At 41.9% G+C, this 24,668-nt stretch overlaps 1 protein-coding gene across 1 annotated transcript in view; it reads left to right on the top strand.

Moving 5' to 3' along the window:
- Positions 1-24,668, top strand: part of PSMB7 (proteasome 20S subunit beta 7) — a 53,854-nt gene that overhangs the window by 24,913 nt on the left and 4,273 nt on the right. The window contains exon 6 of the mRNA XM_039861534.1: positions 1,789-1,847. Coding sequence (XP_039717468.1) covers positions 1,789-1,847 — 59 coding nt within the window. The remainder of the gene's footprint in view (positions 1-1,788; positions 1,848-24,668) is intronic.

Here is a 24,668-nt window from a genome sequence, read left to right as displayed (position 1 = left end):
ACTAAGTCTGATATGGGTTCTCACCTGTGCCTTAAAAAAAACCAGACACTTAGGTTACTTTCTTGATTCCTGAATCTCAGGGTAAACATGTGACTCACAGAATATTGGTGGACTTGGATTCTGTTTCCAGATTTTCAAGGACACGTTTACTGTGAAAGTCAGAGGCTTGGTTTTGGTGAATTTGCCCTTGTATATATCCTGGTTTTATTTGGGTGCTCTAGTCTAATACCTGTTTAATTTCCATCCTTTTCAAATGGCTTTTAATATCTCTTTAGATACCCCCCGCCCCATTTTTTTAAGGAGAAAAAAATTCTGAGAGGGGAAAATGGGGTTGCCTTTTGCTCCCAAAGCCTAAATGAATAGTCATTGCTTGTAATGCCGGTCTACACTTGACGCTTCCTACTGCTTCAGATGTGATGTATCCGGTGCTGTGAAGGTAATGATCCTCAACCACGGCAATATTCCATAACAGGAGTATCTGTCATATTCATTGGGATTACCATGTTCATTGATTTGTGTCTGTAAATCTGCTGTTTCTACCCTTTAAATTTGATCTATAATTGGACCTCCTTAAATGGTTCAGATAAGGTAGTCTGTATTTTCTCAATGCAGCATTGCTGTCAGCTTCTCCTTTTTCATTATACATTCAGCAGACTTGATAAAATCAGCAGGACACCTCATTTGAAACTGTTTAATCGCTGCCTTTTTCCTTTGCTAAACCATTGAGGTGGTCAAGCGATGTACACAAATCATTTTAAATAGAAAATATGGTTTTCTCTGTGACCCAGCTAAATAGATAGTGTTATGCAAAACAAGTTAAAAAGTAATAAATGCCAAAAAAATCTTCTAATTGGAGTAAAAAATTGTGGGCAACTCTATCTTCTCTCCAAAAGTAGAGTATCCTGAAATATTGCCAGGCCCCTGTAAAGACAAGATGATGGTTTTCTAAAGGTTCTCTGGTTTCTGAACAAAGCAAGTTTAATTTAAAATTTCAAATAGTGCTGAGCTGCCTTTTATATCCATTCAGAGGGAGCCCATACTTATTTGTAATGCCTTTACTTTACATCTTACTTTTGTTGGTAGAAATTTGCTATCTGTTAATATCTATGCAGCATAACCTTTCAGCCATTCGCTATTGTGATAATAAATTTTTGTTTCTTTGTCTGTCATTTTGTCTACTCAGCTGTTACTCTTCAAAGTACAAACTAAAAATAATAGCTCCAAATAAATGCCACATAATAAAGTGTTTTACAGTTGTAGCTGGAATAACCTGGTGGCTGCAGCTCACAGTCCTATTACCATTGCTGGTGCTTTAGTTTCTTCCCCACATGTCAAGGTGACTCTACCAGGGCCAGCTCATTAAAACAGTCTATTCTTTCTAACTGGCTTGATATTTAGTGCCATACCCAGCCGCCTGCCAAGGCACAGTTGTGGAGCATAAGACTCACAGCATAGGAGATATGAAATTATGTGGCATTCACTTTTTGAAAAAATACAGATTCTCTATAACCTCATTTTCCTGCTTCAGCATTTTATTGTGAATAATTTACAATTACTCCTGTGAGTAGTAGAAGTAGGGCCAGTTGCAGGTGTACCCAGGATAGTGGTAAGTGTGACTCCAGGCTTTTGAAGAGCAGTGTTTACCTGGTTTATGTGGCCCTATAGGATTAATATTTACACTGTACTTGAATGTGACATTGGGCATGTTTTGCCATTTTTGCTGCCTCGAGGTAAACTTGAGAAGCTGGGAGTTGGTAAATACACTCAAAATGCATCTTTTTCTTACAGGTTCTGGCTCCTTGGCAGCAATGGCTGTGTTTGAAGATAAGTTTAGGCCAGATATGGAGGTATGTAAGTCCCTACAGTTTTATTCTTTCAAATTTTTTTTCCAGTTGTATGTCGGACATTTACAAATCGATGCTCGATTCCTCCACAGCCGGGACTGCACTGTTGTTAGTTGGAATGCTCTTTGGCATAGATACTGTGTTTGCCAGGGAAAGCTTCATTTTGGAGCGGCCCTGCCGTGGGCTTGAGGAGCCAGCACTGTTCAGGTTTCTGCTCTGGCCTTTGGGCTGTCTAGGAATCTTCTTGGCTGTAAATGCTGCTGCAATGTAGAATATTTTCCACTGCACTAAGCTTTCTGTGTCACGGTATCTCGAAATGACAGGTGTTTTTGGTTCTCACTAAGAATTGAGAAACTGTGTATGTCTTTGTTTGTCACACAGACCTGGCCTGAAAATGGGGGCAGTTTAAAAAATTCCTATCGATCGTTCTGCATCTGGCAGCAGAAGATAGGGACTATTCTGAGTGTGATGGATCTAGTGTCTTAGATATATTTATAAAAACATTCTTTTATTATATTTTCTTTGGTGGTGGGAAAGGGTGGTATCTTCTGAATGGCATTCACCTAAGTCTTCTTTAATGATAGATGTACCCCTCCATTAAGCAACCACTCACCCCTAAAATCTTCAGGAACAAGCCCACGGGTCTCCCATTACCACTTTCATAGGAGTGTTCAGTGTTCTTAGATGCTTCGTGGTACCGCAGTCTTCCTCTACTGTGCTTTATCTTCGCTGCTGAACCACCTTGCAGCCACTCAGGTTCTTTATCATCTGTCTTGGTTTTTTTGATAGATGGTAATATTTTGATGGTCGTATCAACTAGTGTTATGTAATTGGTAGGCTGTTTATGAGTGGTTTATCCTAGTTCTTAATGTGTAGGTTTCTGCCTTCTCAGTATTTTGTTTAGATACCAAAGCATGTCTCTGGGAATTACTTTTCGACAATGCTTTATGCGTACTCATCCTTGGAGAGGATTGCATATGTAAAATATTATGTTCTTCCACCAGCTCATTGTCATTGGAGCAGCAAGTGTCATTGGAGCTCCGATGCTCCTCTGCCCTTTAGTTTTGGGCCAAGTGCCGTGAGAGCCAGAGAACATAGGGTTTTGGGTGTTGCTCAGCCAGGACAGGGGTCTCCTGCCTGCAGCCCCTACCCCCTTGGTACCTGAGGATAGCACACGTAAGTGACTTAGTTGCTGATGGCTAGATTTCTTCCCTGTCTTGGACATCTGTAGGAACAAAAACACCTGGCAAAAGATAGGATTTAGCTAAGTGTTTTATACTAAAAACAGTAGTGTCTTTCTTTAATTAAGAATAGTAAACAGGTTCAGGTATCAACTATAAATAAGATTAGGATTGTGTTCTCACTTCTCAGTGTGAAAATTTATTCCTATATCAGCATTATTTTCTGTTTGGGGTTTTTTTTTAATACAAAGAAAAAAAAAGATATACTAGGTCACTTAAAAAGAAAAGAAAAAAACGGTCTCCCAGTCTTGTAACTGAAGGAGAGTTGTCGCCACAGCTCCACGAACCCGTTAGGACTGACGAAGGCGTAGGAAGGACTCTGGTGACTTTTGTTTAGAAAATAGCCTCAGTAATGTCAAGCCCTCCTTTAAACCACATTAATCTCTTCACATTTCCTTGAAAACTTTGTCTATTTCCAATTGATTGGGACCTCCATATGTTAAAGAAAAATGAGAATTGCAGAAAGTTGAAAGTATTAGATATATTAAGTGTGACTTAACGTTCTGCTACAGTAATTTTACATTATTTAGAATTCAGATTTGAAATGATTCAGAAGCCATGAATTTAATACTGATATGAAGTGAGGGAAAATGTGATTATCCCTTCAATAACACATCTAATATCATCAGTCAAAAGACTGTTCCTTAGATCAATTTTACCTGTAACCCAGAGCACTTAATATTTTGTATTAGCTGTGAGACCTTGAAACAGGTTGACCAAATTCCCATTTCAGATTGAATGCTTCAATTTATAATTCCATGTCATTTTTTTATCCACTGAAGTTATTGAAACTTGAAGCAGATTGTAAATAGGTGAATAATAATGTAATAGCTGTCATTAGATACTACTTTAAAAGTCTAAAGGCATGTTAATAGATACAAAAAAAAATTTATTGCGAAGCCCAAGCAGCAAACTGCTGGCCACCTTGCTTTCTTTTGTGAAGATGAAATGAAGTGGTTTCAGCGAAAGGCCGAACAAAGTTGAGAGGACACCGTTTTAGTGACTTTCTTTGTTATGAAAGAGAATTCAGCCCCGGTGTCATTCTGGTTTTCATTTGCATAGAAAGCTTGGAAATGTTTTCGTTTCAAATTTCCAAACTTTTTATTTTCCGTCTTTCCAGGAGGCTGTTTTTCTGGGGCAAGCAACCCTGCATAACTTTTCTTTCTTGTTTGTTTCGGGACTGCAGGGCTGGATGACTAAGTCCGCTTATCTCCTTTCGGTACAGTAGGGGAAAGGATTCTGGACGTGCCTCAGACGGAAACCCGGGAGAGCATCGCTGCCTCTCAAATCTTGGCATGGACTTGCCAGGGCTGACCCTGCCGCCCGCTTCACAGAGAGTTGCTTTGGGAGGGGCCAGTTCTAGGCTATCGTAGTTACAAATTGTTTGCCAAACAGCAGTTTTTAGGCCATACTCATGAAATAAACTCCTGGCTTCATTGTTAGAACAAATACATTGGAGGAAGCCCGTAGTTTTTATTGTTTATTTTTTTAACTTATGATCCTGTGCCTTGGACAGCACTGGGCCTAGTGTTTATGGAATGAAAGCCCCTCCCTCCTTAAAAACCTTTAACATTCTCTCATTGTCGTTAGATGCATTGTTCATTATGGTACCCACCAACCACATGTGGCTATTGAGCACTTGAATGTGGCTAGTGAGAATTGAGAGGTGCTGTAAAGGAGAAAGGACCAGATTTCAAAGACTTAGTACCCAATTAAAGAAAAAGTCTTCAATAATATTTATATTGATCACATGTTAAATAAGATACCATTTTATATTGGATTAAATAAAAATATTTAACTTCACTTATTTTTACTTTTTTAAATGTGGCTTCTAGAAAATTTAAAACAATACATGCAGTTCACATATTTCTATTGGATAAGGCTAGCGTAGCACCCTTTCTTGAGCTTGTCATTTGCATACCACATGTACAATTTCTAGCATATTCAGGTACCACCTGTACTTTTTTGAAAAAATTTTTTAAATGAGCTCACTGTTTTATAAATTGAGGTATCATTTACATATAATAAAATGCGCCGTTTGACAGGTTTTGGCATTTGTAATTACCCAAGTAACCAGCCCTCAAATCAAGACAGAACATCTCCTTCACCGCAAAGTACCCCTTTCCAGTCAATTCCCTTCCTCCTCTTCAGTTTGTCTTTTTAATTTAAATTTATTTTTTAAAATATGTTTATATGTATGAAATCCTGGGTTTGATGTGCTGGTTATATTTTTTTCCCCAAGACATATGAAAATGAGTGCATACTATTAATATAAATACACCGTTCTGTGTAAGCCCGGGGGTCTGGATGTTAGACTTGGGTAGCAGAGGTCTGCATCCCTGCTCCGCTTCAGCCCTTCCCACCTGCTCGCTGTCCCTTGAACTCGCTGTGAACCTGCCGGGGAATCCTCCTCACTGCTGGTGTCCGCCAGCCGTGCCCTGGGTCGCTTCCTCATTTGTTTGTGTCCCTGGAACCCATTGCACACACCTGTCCCATTGTTTTATGCTTTTTGCAGGGACATTTCCCCCCACTTGCCATTGAGAGAAGGAGATCTTTGAGGGCAGGGGCCAGGAAATCATCTCTGTTTTTAGCTCCTGGTGTTCAGTAGGTGTTTGCTTAGTTGAGACAGGATAATCCTGAGTTAAAGTCAAATCTGAGTCATCAAAAAACACCCGGGAAATGGAGGGAACTTTCTCTTCTTTCCACCTGGAAAGTGGTGTGTTTTTTGTTTGTTTGTTTGTTGCAATAACAGGAAGATAACTAGTGTACTTCTCAAATATATAGTGTTGGGGTGGAGTCAGCGAAGCAAGCAACCCATTTAGTACACAGGCAAAACGAAGATGGGACAAAGGGCAAATGCTCATTGGGAGATTACAGGCCAAAAAGCAGAACAGAGAAACCCAGCTCGGACTCAGAAATGACTAAGACGGGCCCTTTGCTGTTCCCAGTTACCTGAGCCAGTGACTTGCCCCAGATAGAAGCCCTGATTCAAGGTTTCAGAGAAACTGCCAGCTAACCGTGTGAGTTTAAGACACATTAACAACCTTTAAAAATCCTCACCCAGTTGTGACCCTAACAACGACTTTAGTGGTCTCGCAATTGTCATTTTCTTGTTTTCCTTCTTGCCGTTAGCCTGGAAGTCTTATGAGGGCAGGAACTGCACTAATTCATTTCTATTTCTATACACCTAGCGTGATAACTGGTGCATAGTAGGTGTACAGCCAGTATTTGTTGACTGAGTGGATAAAAACACATTAAAAGCAACTTTACTAAGTAGTTCTCAATTTGATAATTTCACCTTTAGCCTTCATAGTACTTAGCAGTGAAGAAAATGGGGGCATAAAAATTGTATTACTGACGATAAATCTCATGCTTTATTTTTATCAGCAAAGGTGCTTATTTGGACATTGTACGTGTGTATCAGCAGAACAGTGGATTTTGAAATGTGTGAGTTGGCCGAGTGACAAGGGGCCAGTTAGAGGTATTTTTGGTGGTGATAAATTGCACAGAGCCATTTCTCCCGATTTTTTTTTTTTTTTTTTGGTTGTTAAGGCTGGTGAAAGAAATAAGCCCCTGATCGTGGTTATTACCCACGGGCCAGCTGGACAGGAAACTGGTGATACACACACTGTGGCCTGTGACTTCACCTTCCAGTTAGATGTGAGGAATTTGACCATGGTACCTGGAATATGGTGTTAGCTTCGAGGGGGTGTGTATCTTGAAAATTGCCAAAGTTGCTGAAATAAAAACATTTGAAGGGTGCGAGGAAGGGAAGGCAGTGAACCAGATAACTTCGGTCACTTTTCCTTCCATCCCGTTTCTTTGTAAGAAGGAATGTTTTCATTTGGCCCAGTGAGAAATTTAAACTCTTAAAGATTATAGTTCATTAAAATGGGTGGAAGATTAATATTTAGTCTGTCAAGATCAATACTGTTCCCTCTTTGCGCTAATTGTCAGAATCGCGTGCGAGGGCCGCTGAAGGGTAGTGGTGTGCGGCAGGACCCTCACATCACAGGGAGATGATTCAAAGGCAGACTGTCCTGCACCCTCTGGTATCGACTTGCAAATTAGCATCTGGAATCTAATTAAACAAGCTTAATGAAAGTAGCAGCTGAATGCTGCTGGAAAAGACAATTCGCTTTTTTCCCCCTCTCTGATACATATTCTGTACTATTGAAGTTGGTCACCAAACACATCATGTGAGCCCAGTTAAAAAAATTAGCATTTATTTGAAGAATAGAAACTGTTTTTCATTCTGTTATGCATTTGGCATGCTCTGGCGTCCCATGAGAGCCATGCCACAGCAGATAGTGCACAATATTTATAAATCCATGACAGGCAATAATAGCAACTTGAAAAATTCTTTTGCTAGAATCTCAAGTTGAGAGCTGCCAAAAGCTGAGAGGATCAGATCTGCAGTGGCAGCTGCTGTGCCCTACAGTTAGAATTCTAGACTTTGAAGATGCTCAACTTAAAGAAACGAAGACTGCAGGCTTAGCCAATTTTTGCAGGTTTCTGGAGCTCTGGCTTTCTGCCTTTTGAAGATGAGTTGCTGAAGCTTCTACCACTGCCTGAGGCATGCTAACACCAGCAGGATCTTTTCTTTCCCCTAGTCTTAGTGTGTCTTCAGTTTTAAGTAGCACATGCTTAGTCAATGCCAACTGCTATGGTCCTTTTCCTGGTTGCAGTACTGCGGGATGAGCTCTTACCCTGTACCCTTCAGAGAGAAACCACAAAGATAGATGGTGACGTATGCAGGTGCCACTTCAGCTGTCTGATTTATGGAGTCATATTTCATCACTCGGCAAGTGCTAGCCTCTAGAGAAGCCCTTATGGATTGCTAAAGATGTGAGCAGCTATCGCCCTAAAGGCTTGTGGTTACCTCACAAATGTAATGCCAAACACCGAGCTACTGAGGAAACAGAATTAATCTGTCATCGCAGGCAGCTATAGATCCACTTTAAATAATGAAAGAGTTGATACCAATATGGTATCCTGACAGCGAATCTTAGAAGTAACTGTAGTTTAAGTCCAAGAATAGAAAAACAACTGAAGTTCCAGATTCCTTTGTGCTTTGCAGATGGACAGTAGTGTAAGAGATCAGAATTATTTTGATGGGAAAAAAATCTGTTCAGTTTGGCTCATGGACTTGTCCCAGAGGAATACAGAGTGTGAGTTCAGTGTGGTCAGATGGACAAGGGCGTGGGAGCTCAGCAGCTAGGGGAATGGGCTTGTGAGCCTGTTTCCACTGTACTCCTGGCCTGACTCTGGGCGAGCCACAGTCCAAGACTGTCCATCTAGAAGATGGAGATCTAGAGACCTGCCTGCGGGTTGCTGTCAGGATTAGATGTGGTCTGTAAAACACCTCATATGGTGGCTCACACAAAATTGGCTCTAAAATATAGCAGCTGCTTCTGTTTTTTATTCAATAGTAGGTTACAAACATCACATAGCAACGACTAGCGTGATTATTTGTACTGGCATCATGCTTGGTGATTTATAGCGTAATACAGATAGATATGATTCTACTTTCCCATCTGAAAGCTTAAAATTGGAGATAGAACTATATAGTGGTCATAATGACAGTGGAAGAAGCCTGTTTAACACAAAACACAGGCCATGGAAGGATTCGCCTTTTTGCTATAGGGGGAAGGTATTGAAAACCCAGTGATCATAATAGCTGGTGCTTGTTGAGTGCTTACTCTGTGTCAGGCTCTGTTCTGACAGGCTTTTCTGCATTATCTCATTTACATTTCAACAATTGTGTGAGCTCTGTACTTCTTATTCCCACTTTGTAGAGAAAGAAGTTAGGGTATAGGGAGGTCAGATGTCTCGCCTGAGGTCACACAGCTAGTCAGTGATGGAGTCCTGGTTTGAACCCTGGTCGGCCTGACTTTAGAGCCCTCTGAGGTAATTGAGCACTGTGCTGTTCTGCCTCTCTGCTAGGCCTGTGATTCTTTGACAGCAGAGTGGGGAAGACATCTTATTCCAGGTGGGCTGCTTGGTCTGTTCCTTTTTTTTGATGAGGTCCTGTGAAGACGGCAGGGAGGTGTGTGTTAAACCTCCCTGGTGAGCTCAGTGATTGGAAGGAGCCCAGGAATAGAAAGGTGAAGGGAAGTTAGAAATACAGAGATATTGGGAAATATAAACAGGTCATTTGGCTATGGAAGATACTTTTTTCTTCTCTTTGAATTCTAGATTTGTTTTCATCTTTTAACTGTCCTCTACCCCAAATATCCCGTGATTCTTATTTTCCCTAAAGTTTTCAGATATTCTTTATAAGAGAGCTGTTTTTCTCTATATACCTAACGTTCAGATGGCATAGCCCTCTTCAGATTTAGTAATGAGACCAGGAAGTCTTTAAATGTTGGTGAGTGGCATTTGTCCATTTGAGACAAATCATGAATAACTTGAACAAAAATAAAAAAAATAAGCAAGACTATCATATTTGAATAATGAGGTGCTCTTTTTTTCCCAACTGCCAAAACTTTTTAATCTTTGTCAACAATTGTTCTGTCCTCCGTCTTATTTAGGCTGTATCTGTGCGACTCTGAGCTCAGGAGCCCTGACAAGCGGCATATGAATTCTGTATTCATTAGCGATCCGGATCCAAATGCCTCTGTCCCTGCCATGGGGGCTCAGGTGTGGAAGCTGCTGGCTAATCCCACCAGCTGACATTCAGAGGTTTAATGACTCCATAGGAAGGTGACCACTTGCTGAGAGGTTTGCTGACGGAACCCACACAGCAGACAATGGAGATCAAGGAAGACTATCAGTGTTTAGCCGAAGCACCTTCCTGTGCAACTTGAACCCTGTTGGCATCAAACAGAGTTTTAAGTAAATGTAAAATTAAAAAAAAAGAAATCTGACCTTAGATAGCTATCATAACAGTGATTTTCCTGTCCGTATTGATAGCGATGCCGTTTAAGGCTGTTTTCCTTGTAGCACTTTAATGGGTGTCGGTTTAATGAGCTGAACTTGATTCACTTTTCCAGATTTTTAGATTTTTAAGATTGTGTTTGTCTGGTTGCTACATCTGTTTAGGTATCTCATGTGCCTGGGAAAAAATGTATAGAGCCAAAATCCATTCTTATTAAATGCTTTTAAGGATTAATGCTGACATTTTCGTTTATTGTGATCTCTAGCTTTTTAAAAAAATTACTATTAGAATATGAGTTTTATGCCTGACTTGTGACATGTCATTGTCATACTTTGACCGGTTTTTGGTTCTCTAAGTCTAAAAATGTTGGATGCCTTATTATTTTAATAACTGCTTCACTGAGGTGTAATTTATACCCATACTGTTCACCTGCTTTAAGTGTGCAATTCAGTGGCTTTTAGTGCATTCAGAGTAGTACAGCTCTCACCACAATCAGTTTTAGAACATGTTCATCAGCCTCAGAAGAAACCCGCATACCTGTTAGCAGTCACTCCCCGTTTACCCGCAGCCCGCCCAGCCGCGGCAGAGGCGGACCTACTTTCTGTCTCTGCAGACTCACCTGCTCTGGACGTTGCATGTGGTAGGAATCATACGACATGTGGTCTTTTGTGACCGGCTTCTTTAACTTATAATATTTTCATATGTTTGGGTCACTGACAGTGGATGAAGATACTAATTTCTAACCCTTGCTAACACTTATCTGTCTTTTTGGTTGTAGCCATCCTGGTAGGTGTGAATTGGTGTCTCATTGTGGTTTTGATGGATTCTTTGTTATTTAAGAACTATTGCAGCTTTGGAGACATTTAGATGAAACTGTTGAAACACTTGACACACTTTTTTACAGACTGGATTTGGGCAGTAATTGGGTTGGTTGGGCATTTGTTTAAATATCGAAAGGTGCCTTTTGGAGGCTGACCCTGAGGCTCTTTCTGTTTTTTGTTTGCTTATGCTCCTAATTCCTGCTTATTGGCTTTCCTTAAGACCTGAAGCATTAGACATAGTGAATTGTATCTTTATTTTTAGATCAAAAATGTATTGTTTTTTCCAAATAATTTTTCCTCTGGTTGTATTTAATGTAAAGCATTAAATTTTAGTGATGTCAGAACCCAAAGATACGATTTCTGGGGTCCTGATTAGAGTTATTCTTAGTAGTGATTTTAAATAGTTAATTTTAGAAATGAACATATATTGAAGTTGGCACTATCGTTCACTGATTTGCAGAATTACCATTAGACCTTTAGAAGAGATGGTAATGAGATGACATTATTGATGTCATCTCATTACCATCTTACCAGCATCAGATATTTTGAGTTGTTCTCCTTTTAAAAAATGAGTTCTCCTAAATTCGAACCCACTGGTAGGTCAGCTTTGGGGAGGCATAACTTCTTGAGTTAAGGTTACTCCCTTGGATCTTCTTGCTCACATTTTCATTTTGTGCTTTATAGGGCAGATGAAAGTTTTCTTAGGTTTTTCACCTGATGGTTCCAAGAGCAAGGCTTTGCTCCCTACCATACAGAGAGAGAGTTTGGAACTTCACATGTAATTGCTGTCTCCCTTTGATTCTCTAGGATTCCCTAGTCTTCCTTGACTTAGCAATGGCCACTTAAATGCCCGTTCCTCTGGCCAAGTCGCTGTCTTCCTTGTCTCTGTTTCTCTAGAGCCCTATTTAATGGGAGTGGCTGGTTGTCATTTCCACCCTTGCCATTGTATTCTGTCTTTGTTAAAAGTTGAAGTGCAGAGAGGGCTTTTCAGGGAAGGGGTGGAGGAAATTTTAAAAAGTGTGTTTTATTCTTCCCATTTAGTCTCAGGAAATAAAAGGGAGTTAAATGGGAGGAGGCCAAGAAGGAAAGGTATAGTTTTATCAAAATCTTCAGTGAGCGGGAAATGGGTTCCTCTTGGGGCCTGGCCTCTGGAATTCAAGAATCAACAAATCTTATGAAAGTGACCTTGTATGAAATTCGAAGGTCTCTATTTTCAGTTCTTCAAAGAGTAATAAAAGTACTACAAACGATATAACCGCCATAGTTAACGACTTCGAGAATTCTTCCTTGTTGATTTTTCTGCCAAAAATACTTCTGTGGAAAAATTTTTCTCCATTTTCTACCCTGATGTGTAAACACTGAATTTCAATTTTATATAATCGATATGTAATCAGTCAGCAGGTACTTATTGGGGACCAGCTGAATGCAAGGCATTGCGCTGGGTGCTGTAATCCAGAGGTAGTATTGAAAGAGGCCATTCTGTATGGTGGCGAAATTCTTTATACAACTATATGCAAAGTAGATTGAAAAGAAGGGATTCTTTTACCCTAATAGATAGTTGATTATTTGTGATGCATTTCTTTGGAGCAGGTGTTCCATATGAAGTGTTTTTACTTTACATATTTCCTATAACTGTGGAATTAGGGGAAATATACCGTACAGAAGAAATATTTCACAAAGTATATTGCTCGCTGCAGCTGTGGCAAGGATCTAGCAGACAAAATGCAGCTTCTTTGTGACCAGAGACTCTTAATCAGAGAGAGGCAAGAGTTAGATTCAGGGATAATGTTGAATAGAAATAAATGTTTAGTGACTTTCAACTGTACAAGTGGAATTAAAAGGAAAATATTGCTAATAAATTGTTTTGCATCATGATATCAAGAGAACATGGACTTCTTTTTCCACCTCTTACCACACCGAATTGCCTTTCCTAACTTGGGTCTCAGGGACATAATTTAAGGCACTAGAAATGCTCCCTTCATCTAGGTTTCTTTTTCTGGTACTCAAGCCAAGGTTTGGAATGTCGTAGCCCCTGGAGAAAAGAAATAAGAAGTTCTTTTATTATTCACTGATTTCATTCCATTCTAGAAATCGTGTTTTGTAAAAATTCGTACTTATCGAACTGAGGCTTTCAGGGGAAGGGGGAAAACTCCCATGAATTTCACGTCAGAAGCAAGGCTGTGTGCTGTGAATCCAAGAGGTCACCGTGGTCAGAGGCTTGCAAGCTCTTGAACAATGGCTTCCTATTTTTCTTGTATGTAGGTTAGAGAAATATAAGAAATGAAATATAGGACTGAGCGTTACCGGTTGGTAGCTTAGAATCTTATAAGTTTTGCCTTGGCAGGTAATTTGGCATAAATTGTTAATGTAAATCTGGGTTGGTGGTGAAGACGTTATTTTAGTAAAAAAGATAAACTGCTGATTAATTCAGCATAGAACTCAATTACAAATTGAAAGTGTCTCTGCGGGACTCCCGGACCCTAAAGACAGCAGATGTTGAATTGATACTCCAGCATATTTCACAGTGGTATGAAATATTAACATGGTTTATTATACTCGTGTGGTGTGCAGTATCCGAGAGAGGGAGGCGGTGGGCATGTGGGTGTGCAGAGCAGCCAAACTCCACACTGGCGCTAATGTACACTGAAGTGCGATTACGAATTTTAGTAAAGTTTCTTCTTTTTTTTTTTTTAAATCAAATAGCTCTGTGGAAAAATTAAGTTTAAAATAACATTTGGGGCTTAAATATTTAAATGTGCTACCTGTGTACATTTATACTGTACATGTAACTGAACATAAAATAAAAATGGTGCCCTTCCTTCCTACCAGAATTTGTCAGTGTTAAGTGGGACCACTACCTACAAGAAGAGGGGAACTTGAGGGCTTGACCTGTATTTCAGTGAGTTAATTGTCAGCTTTCTTGGGCTGGAAGGTTTTCATGGGCTTTTTTTAAACCTTCTGATCTAAAACATATGGCAATTTATGTTTTGCACAGGCAGAGAAGTTTCATTTCTAGCCTCCTTCCCCAAAAAAAAAAAGCTTCACAGTTTTCATATATCTGTATCAATTTTGGGGGGGAAGTCAGCAATTTTTATGTATTGGAAGATCTGATAGATGGAACTGCCAATATTTGAAGGGACTGGCAATTCTTAAGAGGCATGAGAATACAGTCGGCTTAGATGAAATATTTCAAAGCCTTTACTGCTATTACGACAGTTATTTATTTATTTTGCATCATAGCCTATATCAAGCCTAGGATTTGTTAGCCCAAGTAAAAACAGTTGCAGAAATAGCCAGATGATTATGGTAAGAACCAATATACCCTGGCTGCCCTCTACTATTATGAAGGTTTTTTTTTTTTTTTTAAAGGTGCTTTCTCAAAAACTTTGAGACACGTAAAATTTGACAAAGGCAGATGGGCCGTGGGCAGAGAAACCAGAAGTTTCTTGTACCCATACCACCGGTAGAACATCTTTTAGCTTCCAGCCAGAGTTGCCATTAGGGCCTTTGTAAACTGTTGAGAGGTGGTGGTCATTCTGAGATGTGAAGGATGCGTGCGTTCCATTTAGCCGAGTTGCACTGATCTTCAACCGGGTGCCAAGCTCTGTGCCTGGTTATGAGACATGGTCCCTTTCTTAGAGACATTTACAACCTCGCAGGGTGGACAAGCCCACAGACAACTATTGAGATTATTGCGTGAAATGTATGAGAATGATACGTAGAAGGGGATGTAGAGGTGACCACAGAAGAGGAATTGGTGGACTCTAACTGGTGGGCACTGAGATGGCTTTGAAGAGCATGCGACTCCTCACTTGAACTTTTTTGTTGGGGTTTGAGGAGGGGATGGAGCAGGGAGGCTGAAGAGGAAGAAGGGAGGCCCTCTAGATGAGGGGCGTCATGTACACAGCCATGGGGCTCCTGCTCTGACTGCTCAGTTGTCTAATCCTGGAAGTTTGGGCAGCCGACCAGATGGGGAAGTAGGAAAACGAAACTCCAGACAATGTCTAAAGTTGTCTGGGTGGCCTTTTCCCACATCAGTGTGGCCTTTTAATTAGCATCCGCTCTTCAGCGTGGGATAAAGCCGGGCTTAGCATCTCTGTCCCTGCGTGTGAATATTTAGTTTAGAAAGCTGCCACGTTCCATTAGAGGTGGCTGTGTTTCGGCAGTGGGTGCAGGAGCTGTGTAGACTTTGCAGATGTCCTTTGAGATTTATGTTGCAGTGTAATTGGGAGATGCTGGTACTTAGTGTGTTGTGCATGGCGGACTGTGAGATCACCTGCTGTAATGAGACCCCAGCAGCATACCGCGGGAAGGTAGTTAAAGTTTTAACCTTAGCAGATCATGGTACTCGTGGGTTTCTGTGAGATAATTTATACTACTCTCCCCTAACCCTGAAATTGTGCAGAAAAAAAAATTTTAAAAATGGTACGAAGTTGTGCTAAATAGATATTTTAAAATTCCACCTAGGAGTGCAGATTTTTGAAAATATTTTCAATGAACATTGTATCCGTAGGATGCGATCACACTTGTCATCGTTGTCACCCGTCACGATGTTGGAATATAGTCTTTCTAAAATCAGAACTTTGGTGACATCAGAACATTACAAAGATTTAAGGACTCATTAACTTTGATTCCTTGACAAATACGTTGGTTTCTTTTAACTCTGGTCAATTGAATTGGGGTGATAGAGGAGTAAAAAACTGCATGATGGAAAGTGTGTGATGGACTTTAAAGAGGTCTGGGTTTGAAGGTTGATTTTTGGCCTCTTGTGTAACCCCTGCAGCCTCAGTTTATAAAATATAAAACTCATTCATAAAATGGGCTTAAGTCACTACTGGAAGGGATCCTTTGGAGGGCCACGTTTGTAAGTTGCAGTCTGGCTTCAAAGTTTGTGCTCATACTCTGGCTACTTCTTGTCTCTAAAATGTTAAAAGAAAATCAACAAATGGCCCGATGGGAAAATTAAGTTAAATAGTACCTTTTTTATTGACATACCAGCTGGTTAAAAAAACAATTTGACTCATTCCGTTTACTGAGAGGTTTTATACATGTATTTTAGGGAAATGTAAACCTCTGAATGTTGTACCGATGCAGTGAACCGATAGGCTTTTGCTTTGGAATTTGATGAGTGTACATTCTGTATTAGAGAAATTCATCAGGATGGTCTTAATTTTATCGAATGTAACAAGCCAGAAGAATGATAGTGTAGCATTATTTAAACAATGGATTTGCAATTTTGAAGAGTTTCAGAGGTAAAATACTTAAAAAAATATATACCCACGAGTGACTTGTCAGTTGCATCTCAGGGCTAGACAAGCACCACTCCTATTTTTGGAGACTAATTGGAGGTTCTGTTGTCTAGAGTGAAAAACAAAAAAAAACAAAAAATACATGGGCTCTGGAGTCATACAAAACTATGTTGAATCTCAGACTTCCTATTGTTGGCCATGTGCCTTTGGGTTAGTCCTTTTCCCTTGCTGAGCCTTAGCTCCCTGGATTTGTAAAATGGGCAGAAGGGTAGTGCCTACCTTCAAGGGTTATTTGGAAGGAGAAGTGGAAGAATGTACTTGGCACAGTGTCTACATAAAGCAAATGTAAGTTTCATCTTGCCTTCTTTTAGAATATAATTTCTAGTGAAATATAATAAGTGAAAATGTGCTATTTAGTATGCTTCTGTGTGGAAGGTGCACATGTGGACACAGTGTTTTATGGCATCATTTTGACTTTCATTTGCTATATAAATAACTACTTTCATAATGGATTTGCTTTGAATTGGGGGGTTGAAAATAAAGTGCTGAGTTATTATCGGTTGCTTTCTTGTGTTGGTAGTTCTGAGTTAGGCTTTTGCTAGCTGTGAACATTCAAGAAAGGGGTAGAATTGGGTCAGGTTAGCAGCCATCATGCGTTTCCTGCCTTCCAGGCACTGCTAGTTTCTCCTGGTCATAGAGTATGTAGTTTAACCTTCATGACCACCTAGTGCCACAAGGTTTTAGGCCTCTTTCGCAGATGAGGAAATTGGAACTTAAAAATGTTGAATGACTTTAGCGCCATCATCATGTAGCTTGTAAGTAACAGGACTAGATTCATATCCAGATCTCCTGGATCTTCATTCTCTTGAATTCTTTGCTTCTGCACCTCCCACCCCACCTCCCCCCCACCTCCCCACCCCAGCCTGCTTGCTGCTCGTCGGCCTCACCTGGGCGTGCCCACTTCTGCTTCCTCACAGCTAACTGCCTTCGCGTGGCCAAACCCCCATGACCGCGATTCTCCCTTAGAGCTGCTTTCTCTCCATTCTTTGGTTCTTGCCCCCACAGTTAACTGATCCTTACAGTCTTTCTACCACACTCAGAGGCCAGACAGGCATATTCCGGGAGTCCCTGATACGAATGAAATGGCATTTACAAGTTGACTCCAGAACATCCTCAGTGTGCTTTCACTGGGTCTGCTTTTACCTTGTCCCTTTTTGGTGACACTCTTTGGAAAGTGCCTGCTGCAGAAACGTACCTGTCTAAAACTATGTAATTAAGTTAATCATTATCTACCATCGACCTACCAGAAAAAATAGCTGCCAAGAAGTTAACAAAAGGCTTTTCTGCGAAGGCTGAGTTTGTTCGGAGTTTGGTCGGTGCCCATGACTGATGCTGGATGTCCAGGTGACACTCTGCCCTTTCCTCCTGCACTCCCACCTGCCCCTGCTGGCTCACCACCATCTCTCCTTGGGAACGATGGCTCACCTGCTTCCCTGTCGCCTGCCTTGTGCTTCTTCTCCACCACTGCTTCCAGGTTGCAGTTTCAAACAGCACAAATCTAGCTACATCATTCAGCAGCTTAAATTTTTCATGTCTTTCCACTGGCTACCATGAAGAGCTGGCTCTCTGTGTGGCCCTTGTGGTTCTTTGGTATTCAGCCCCACTGAGCTGTCTACCTGACCTCACCTCTCTCCTTCCCATTTTCATGGCTACTCCTGTCCTCACTTCTGCCCTGTGGCTTGGCTACCATTTACTTGTATGTCGAGTTGCAGCCCAGTCTTATCACTTGTATCCCATGGGACCTCTGTACACCCATTGTTCCATTGTCAAGCCTGCCTCTTAATAGCTCTTACTATATTGTAGTGAGCTTATCTACATGTTTCCTCTCTGGACTCTACACTCTTTGTGGGCAGAGTCTGTATCTGTTCAGGTCTTATCCCCAGGTTTAGCACAGTGTCTGTGGAGAGTGTTAGGATCAGGGCATGGGTAAATGCTTGCTGAACTAAGCTGACTTGTACATTTCTTTCAGGGGTTTTTGCATCATTTGAAATTCGCTTTATATGTGACCATCTTTAAACTTGCTAGAACAAGGATGCTCTGTACTTTCTTGAGTCTCCTTCCAGTTCTTCCTAATCCTTATGCGGCTGTAGAAGCAGGATCCTGCGATACAGTATGGTCCCCATAATCACCTTCCCACACTCACCCTGCAGTCTGCATTGACTTCTGTCCTCCAGCCTTTGGAGGTGGATGGGCTCGATGTGAACGTGGCCGCTTTTTTTAATCTTTGTTGTGTGATCCTGGGAACAGATTTACTGCATTTTCCCCACTGTTTTCAGGCGGTAGCCCTTGCAGGGTCTCCAGGAATGTATTGGCAGAGTTATCCCACTGACTGCATTGTTTTACGGAGAGAGAGGGTGATATTATTAAGATCTTATTACTACCTGGGGCAGCTTGGTTTTCATTTGGAGGATTATTGAGCATATTTCTCACTCTTTCTTTAAACCCAGTTTTTCTTGCTTTTTAAATCTCTGATTATATTTGATTCAGTGCAGCCTTGCAAATATATATTTGTGTACACATATGCTGTGAACGCTGGTTTCTTCTCCTTGTGGAAAGCAATATGTTTCTATCTCTCTTGGTCCTTTTCCCTCTGGAAGCTTAGGTGTTTTCCTTCTATTCGCTGTCTCAGAATCCAGCAAAACCTTCATGCTCACCACCGATTTCCCCGTGGTGGGATAGGAAGACATAGGCTTTGGCGATCCCAGGCACTAAGTTGGCATGGATCCCCAGCCTCCACTTTGACACAGCCACGTGCATTTGAGCGCGTCGCCAACTTCCTAGAGCCTCAGTTTCCTCTGCTGTACAGGTGGTGATTATGAGGATTAAATAAGTAACGTAAGCGTTTGGTTCTGACTCAGGGATGTAGTGGGTGTCCATGTTAGTTTTCTCACACCCTTCTACCCTAGAACTTGCTAACAGTTCTGTTTGCAGAATCGGTGTGTCATGGGACATTCCTGTCTCATTATTCTTTCCAACAGCCCTTGGACAGAGCGTTATTCCCATTCTTCCGATGGGCAGCCTGTGGCTCAGAGAGAGTTAAGTGCTGTGTTATTAGTGACCCAGCTCTCCTGGGCTTTCCTTATTCTTTGAGGCTCTGTGACAGCTTTTTGTGGCCCATTGTGGTCCCGCAGCCTCGGACATCTTCTCTCCTGGCCCTGAGTTGTGGTCAGGCTTTCGTGTCATTCAGTCATCTGGGACAAGCCATGTTGGCAGCTAACTTGGTTGGCAAGTCCTTGAATATGAACACCCATTCCTGTCCCCGCTGAAAACCCCTTAAATTACTCCTGCACCCACAGCAGATATGTCTTTCATCATTTGCATCACCCAGATCCTGGGAGCCAAAAAAAAAAAAACTATCTAAGAAAGAAATGGCAGCAGCATCTCGATCTTAAAGACAGTTACTAATTCACTCTGGGCACACCCAGCACCAGCTGTGACTTGATTATACCTGACAATTCCCAGGTGTTCACACAGGTAGACCGTGTTTACCCAGACAGCTTAAGCCAAAAACAAAACGCAGACACTTTTGCTTTTGTCACACAGCCCAGTCTGAAAAAATTAAATTAACCTTTCCCACTGTAAAATACGTGGCTACACATGGGACACATTAGGTCTGTTACATGGTGCAGGAAGCATACTGCTTTGGGGGGACCATTTTAAACACTTTTTTGAGCTCTTTAAATTTTATTCAACCATCAGCCACGAATGACTCCTTTAGGCCGCATCAGTGGCTTAGTCAGAACCTCACCATGGCAGCAGGCCACTAGACAACGTTGCGGTTAAACCTCTCCTCTGGAGGGCCTAACTGTCTTTGAATGCTCTTGTCCCCTGGTCCCGCAGTCGGGACTGGTGCAATTTTGGAATTACTCCATTCTGTCTCATAATTAATTTTGTCTTTTAGTTTGGCAGAGCATGGATGCATTTGAAGTCGATGTTCCTTTTTTTCTCTTGTCAGCGCCCACGCCAGGCACTGTGCCCGCTGCCTGGGACGGAGGTGGAGGCGGCGTGGCTTTGGTCCCCTTCTTGGGACCAGACTCTTGCCACACCCAGACTTTTATCTGCTCAGCCACAGATCATCAGAGCAGTAGCATGTTTTTGCTGTTTCAGATCAGAGTGATAAAAGATAATCCAGATCTCCCAAGATGAGTATGGACTGTTTTGATTCTTATTGAGTAAAATCCTTAGTTTTTAGTCAAGGAGCAAACTGTTGAGAACAAAATGATCCGTATAGAGGTAATAACAGGTAGGAAAATTAATGAAAGTTTAGGTATGTTACCACCCACATCCTTGGTCCCCTCGAGCAGAGGTAGCGGAGCCACTGTCCTGACTGCCAGCGTGATGGCGGGGCGTGCAGGGTCCCCTCACAATGCCCCGACAGCAGAGGAGCTCTGTTCTTCATGAAAAAGGCGGAACGTTTCTTTTTTTCATCTCCCTCAATGTGAGTGCCTCAGCCACACAGATGAAATATATTTTCCAGCAAATAATCAGTTTTATTGTTTGAAGAAATAAAAAATACTTTAATTACAAATCAGTTGTTTCACATGACTTACCATATACATGTATGTTGATATTCCAAAGCCGTATCTAAAATAATACAGTAGGTTTTCAGTCAAATGCATATTTCATAGTTTGCCTGCCCCCGATGTAAGTAAAAGCACCGTTCAGGATGCATAACTGAACAGTTGGGTGTAGAGGATTTATTTAAGGAGTATTAATTTGATGCTGAGCTGTCCAGGGTGCCCATTGGATGGGGTACCTACATTTTACTCTGGTGACATTTCTAATCTAAAGATCATGTAAGTGAGAAGAAAAATTCGATCGTGGCTGTGGACGAGAATAATATGGAAAAGTTTCTTTGCAGTTCTGTTTTGGGCCTGCACCATAGCGGATGCCGAGGTAATCTGTCAGTTTGTGAGTGTCTACAAAATGCAACTCTCTAGATAACAGGTTTAAAGTAAAGATTTAATACAGTCTCCATCTCCTATGATGTTGCAGTGACAGTTTAAAACTCATTCTCTAAATCTCAGCAGACTTTATAGCTAGCAGTGGGCCAATATAAAGTTTAATAGCATTACAACGCATAAATCATCTTTTAAAGATGCTACTAGTAGCTCCAATATTAAATGCAGACAATCGCCTGTGTTATAAATAATTTATCAAACACCATTTCAGATTAGCCTTCCATGCTGAGTTATTTATTTTAGCCTTTTCTGTACGATTCCTAAGGCACTTTTTGAAAGATCCATTACTGGTCAGTTTAATGAACTTGGGGGTCTGTTTTGTCCCCTCAAGCACTCGGGTACAGCTGTGGTGACCATTACATGGCCGACGTGGACCTCTTTGTGCCTTTTACAAGTGCTGCCCATTTGTCATGTAGCGGTAAATGGAGCTGCACATTGGAGTCCAGGGACACATTGTGCGATGCAGTGATGGAGACAAACAGATAGCTCTATAAAGTGCTGCTTGTCACAGCCGACTTGCAGTGCAGTACATCACTCTTATTGTAATCTCATTTAAGAAGCAGGGATGGCTCGGGGGACTGATATTCCCAGTTAGTTTGGTCTTTGTAGCCATAAAGCAGGAAGTGCCCCTTTTATATTCTCTGAACTTTTAGGGAATGTGCCTTTTTGCTTGGATTAATTATTAGAGGAACTTCTCCACGGCACTGTGTGAAGATTTGTCAGCAGGTTTGTTTGGACCTCCTTCTCCTGGCCTGGGCTTTAGTATAGGCAGTCACTGCACAGAGATAAAGTGTGTCTCTAGGAGCCCTCTGGCTCGCTTTATTAAATTCAAGTTACCATTTATTTATTAAGCAGCAGCTACGTGCCAGGTACTATAGAAGGTGCTATCTATATTTTATTTCTGTATGCAGCATTTTTGTGATAAATCCTAATTTATCAACACTGTGTTACAGAGGAGGAGAGTGAGCTCAGAGAGGTGAAGTGACTTGCCTAAGGTTGCACAGCAATAAATAGGAAACGGGGGTTTCAAACTCAGTCTGTCCGCCTCCACCTCTGCTAGATTACCTTGAACCTGGGTCTCTCAACTAACTCGATCCCCAGGGTCATGGCGGTCTTTCGGCTGAGTGTCACACAGTAAAAGGAAGGTGCCATTGGCCTGGAGGGCTATTTTTCTGGTAGTCAGGATGAGCCCTACTGGTCCATCTCTACACCGACTCCACGGTCCCCTGTGACTGGCAGTGCAAATCTCTGAGCAGCTGGCCAGGGGAGGACGCTGACCCCTGCAGTGGGAGAGCATCGCACCTGGGCCTGACCAGCTGGGGTCACGGGCTCTACAGGGCCCTTGTCAGAGCCCCTCTGTAGCAGCTGTCTCCAGGCAGATGCTGCTCAGAACTCAGGTCACTCTGCATCTTCCAAAAAAAGGGAGGTGCAGTTTTGCTGTGAGGAAACAATGCTTCCTGCTTGTATTGTGGGCCAGAGACAGATACAAATGTGGTGTTTCCCCTACCTCTTGCTTTTAGTTTGCAGTTTCCTTGATAGTTTTCCTAAATATTTGGTAGCACGTGTTAAAGACAAGAGTTGTTTAATTGTGAAATCCTACTATAAAGAAAACACAGTATGAATATGCCCAGTAGCATATTTGCATATGCGTCTAGAATTCTGGGGATGGAAATACTGTGGTAAAAGACAGTATTCAACATATGAAGCAGTTCCTGGAACGTAGTAGGTGTCTGTAAATGTTTGCTGAAGACGGCTATGTAAGACAGTAAGTAGAGCCTTGGTAATTTTCAGCCTGTTTGTGTTTTTTGAGGGCTTTGGTGGGGGTGGGGGATATGTGAAATAAGACCTTGGATCTTAATATTAATCTCTGCCGTATTACATCGTAGAAACATTTGTTTACGTGATAGTGTGCTGGGCAGTTTGAGAAACTCCCCTGCTCCCCAGGGAAATGACCATCAGGGAAGCTGCTGGTTGGCCCAAAGATAAATTAGCACCCGTCGTCCTCTCTTAAACTTGCCTGAGTTCTGAAGATCCTTGGTGGGAGGGTGACATACCCTGGATCGGGGAACTGCTGTCCACTGTCCCCAACTCACCAAGGAGCCCCAGCCTCCAACTGAGACAGGTTACTTGTGAACTGCCGTGTGCGGTAGCATGTTAGCTCTGGAGCCTAAAGGACATGTTTTACATTTACTAGTTACCTGACCTTGGCCAAGGCATTGGCTCTCTCTCAGCTGTAGTTTCTGACAGTACCAACCTCAGAAGATGGTTGGGGGCAGGGATAAAAGCGATCGTCAAAATGCCTAACTCAGTACTTGGCACATTGTAGTAGGTGCCCAATAAGACGTAAGGTTACCATCTTTGAGTCCTGTGAATGTGAGGAGGGTAGGACTGGGAAAAAAGTTAGAGACTTGTGAGATTTTCTTCCTTGGGGAATTATCTTCCCTAGGATTGGTGGGGAGGGAAGGAATGTAAAAGGTATGTTACCAGCTTTTAAAGTCTTTACACTTAAATAACAGCACACGTGACAATTTTGTGAGTCAGTCAGGCTATACACATTTCAGATTTGTGCATTTTCAAGTTTTAGAAGTTTATCTGTTGATAGAATATTTGCAAGATAGAGGAAGGCTCACCTGTATCTGCCCAGTCTGATCAGTTGACATTAGGTATGCATGCCTAATATGTGTATATTTCAGTTTCCTCTAGGTTTCCTCCCAGTCTCCATCTCCAAAGATAAAATAATTTGGGAAATTTAAATCTGCAGTCCTAAGTGCTGCCAGCAGGATTTGTGACATCCACTGGGTACTTTTGGCTCACTCAGGGCACCATCATCAGTGACGAGAAAAGTAGCGATGATAAAGGAAATAATAAAAACAGAGAAGGGAAGAAGAGTTGGCAGGTCAGGAGCAGGGGGATAAACAGGATGCCCCGGACACACGCACACATGCGTGGTTCTTTCATAAGAGAAACAAGCTGGAATGAGGTTGCTGCTGGTCGGGTTTCGCTGTCTGTGTGGTAGCCGCAGCAGCAGCCATCTCCTCTAAGACGTTTTCTTTGCTGCCACCTTCACTGGTTTCTGGTAAGGCTTTGGCCTCACAGACTGTTGGGAGTCTCAGGAGAGATCCTCCTGATTAGAGGATTCTGTTTGAGTGAATTCTTACAGGGCTCCATATGCACAGGAGAATAACTGGCTTCATCGGCCTCACATATGTGCCACTCAGGAAGTGAATTAACCTGGTGGAATAAACAGCAGGATAACCCCCAGCCCCTGCCACTTCCGGCAGAGCCTCCTCTGAGTCTGTAGAGGGCGCTCATGTCACTGGCATCTCACTTCCTGGTTTAGGACAGGCGGAGGAGCAGGAACCCTGAGTGGTCTCTCAGATCTTCTCACGACTGGAAGTCAGCCAGTCTGCCCTTTGATGACCTCAGGCTAGCATTTGGGGCAGACAGTCTTGTTTCTCAATGGATGTTACTTGGATGAGCTCTTTAGTTCAGCTTGCGTGTTTATGGACTCTCATGCCCTGGTGGATTGAGAAGGGGCTATGACACAAGTTAGAGCCTCCTCTTTGGGAGATTGGTTCATTTTTTATCCTTGTTTCATAAAGAGCTTGAATT

The sequence above is a fragment of the Pteropus medius genome, unplaced genomic scaffold (genome assembly GCF_902729225.1).
Source record: "Pteropus medius unplaced genomic scaffold, Ma_sr-lr_union100, whole genome shotgun sequence".
Lineage (NCBI taxonomy): Eukaryota > Metazoa > Chordata > Mammalia > Chiroptera > Pteropodidae > Pteropus > Pteropus medius.
Note: the sequence above shows the minus strand (reverse complement) of the source record. Positions and strands in the feature narration are given on the sequence as shown.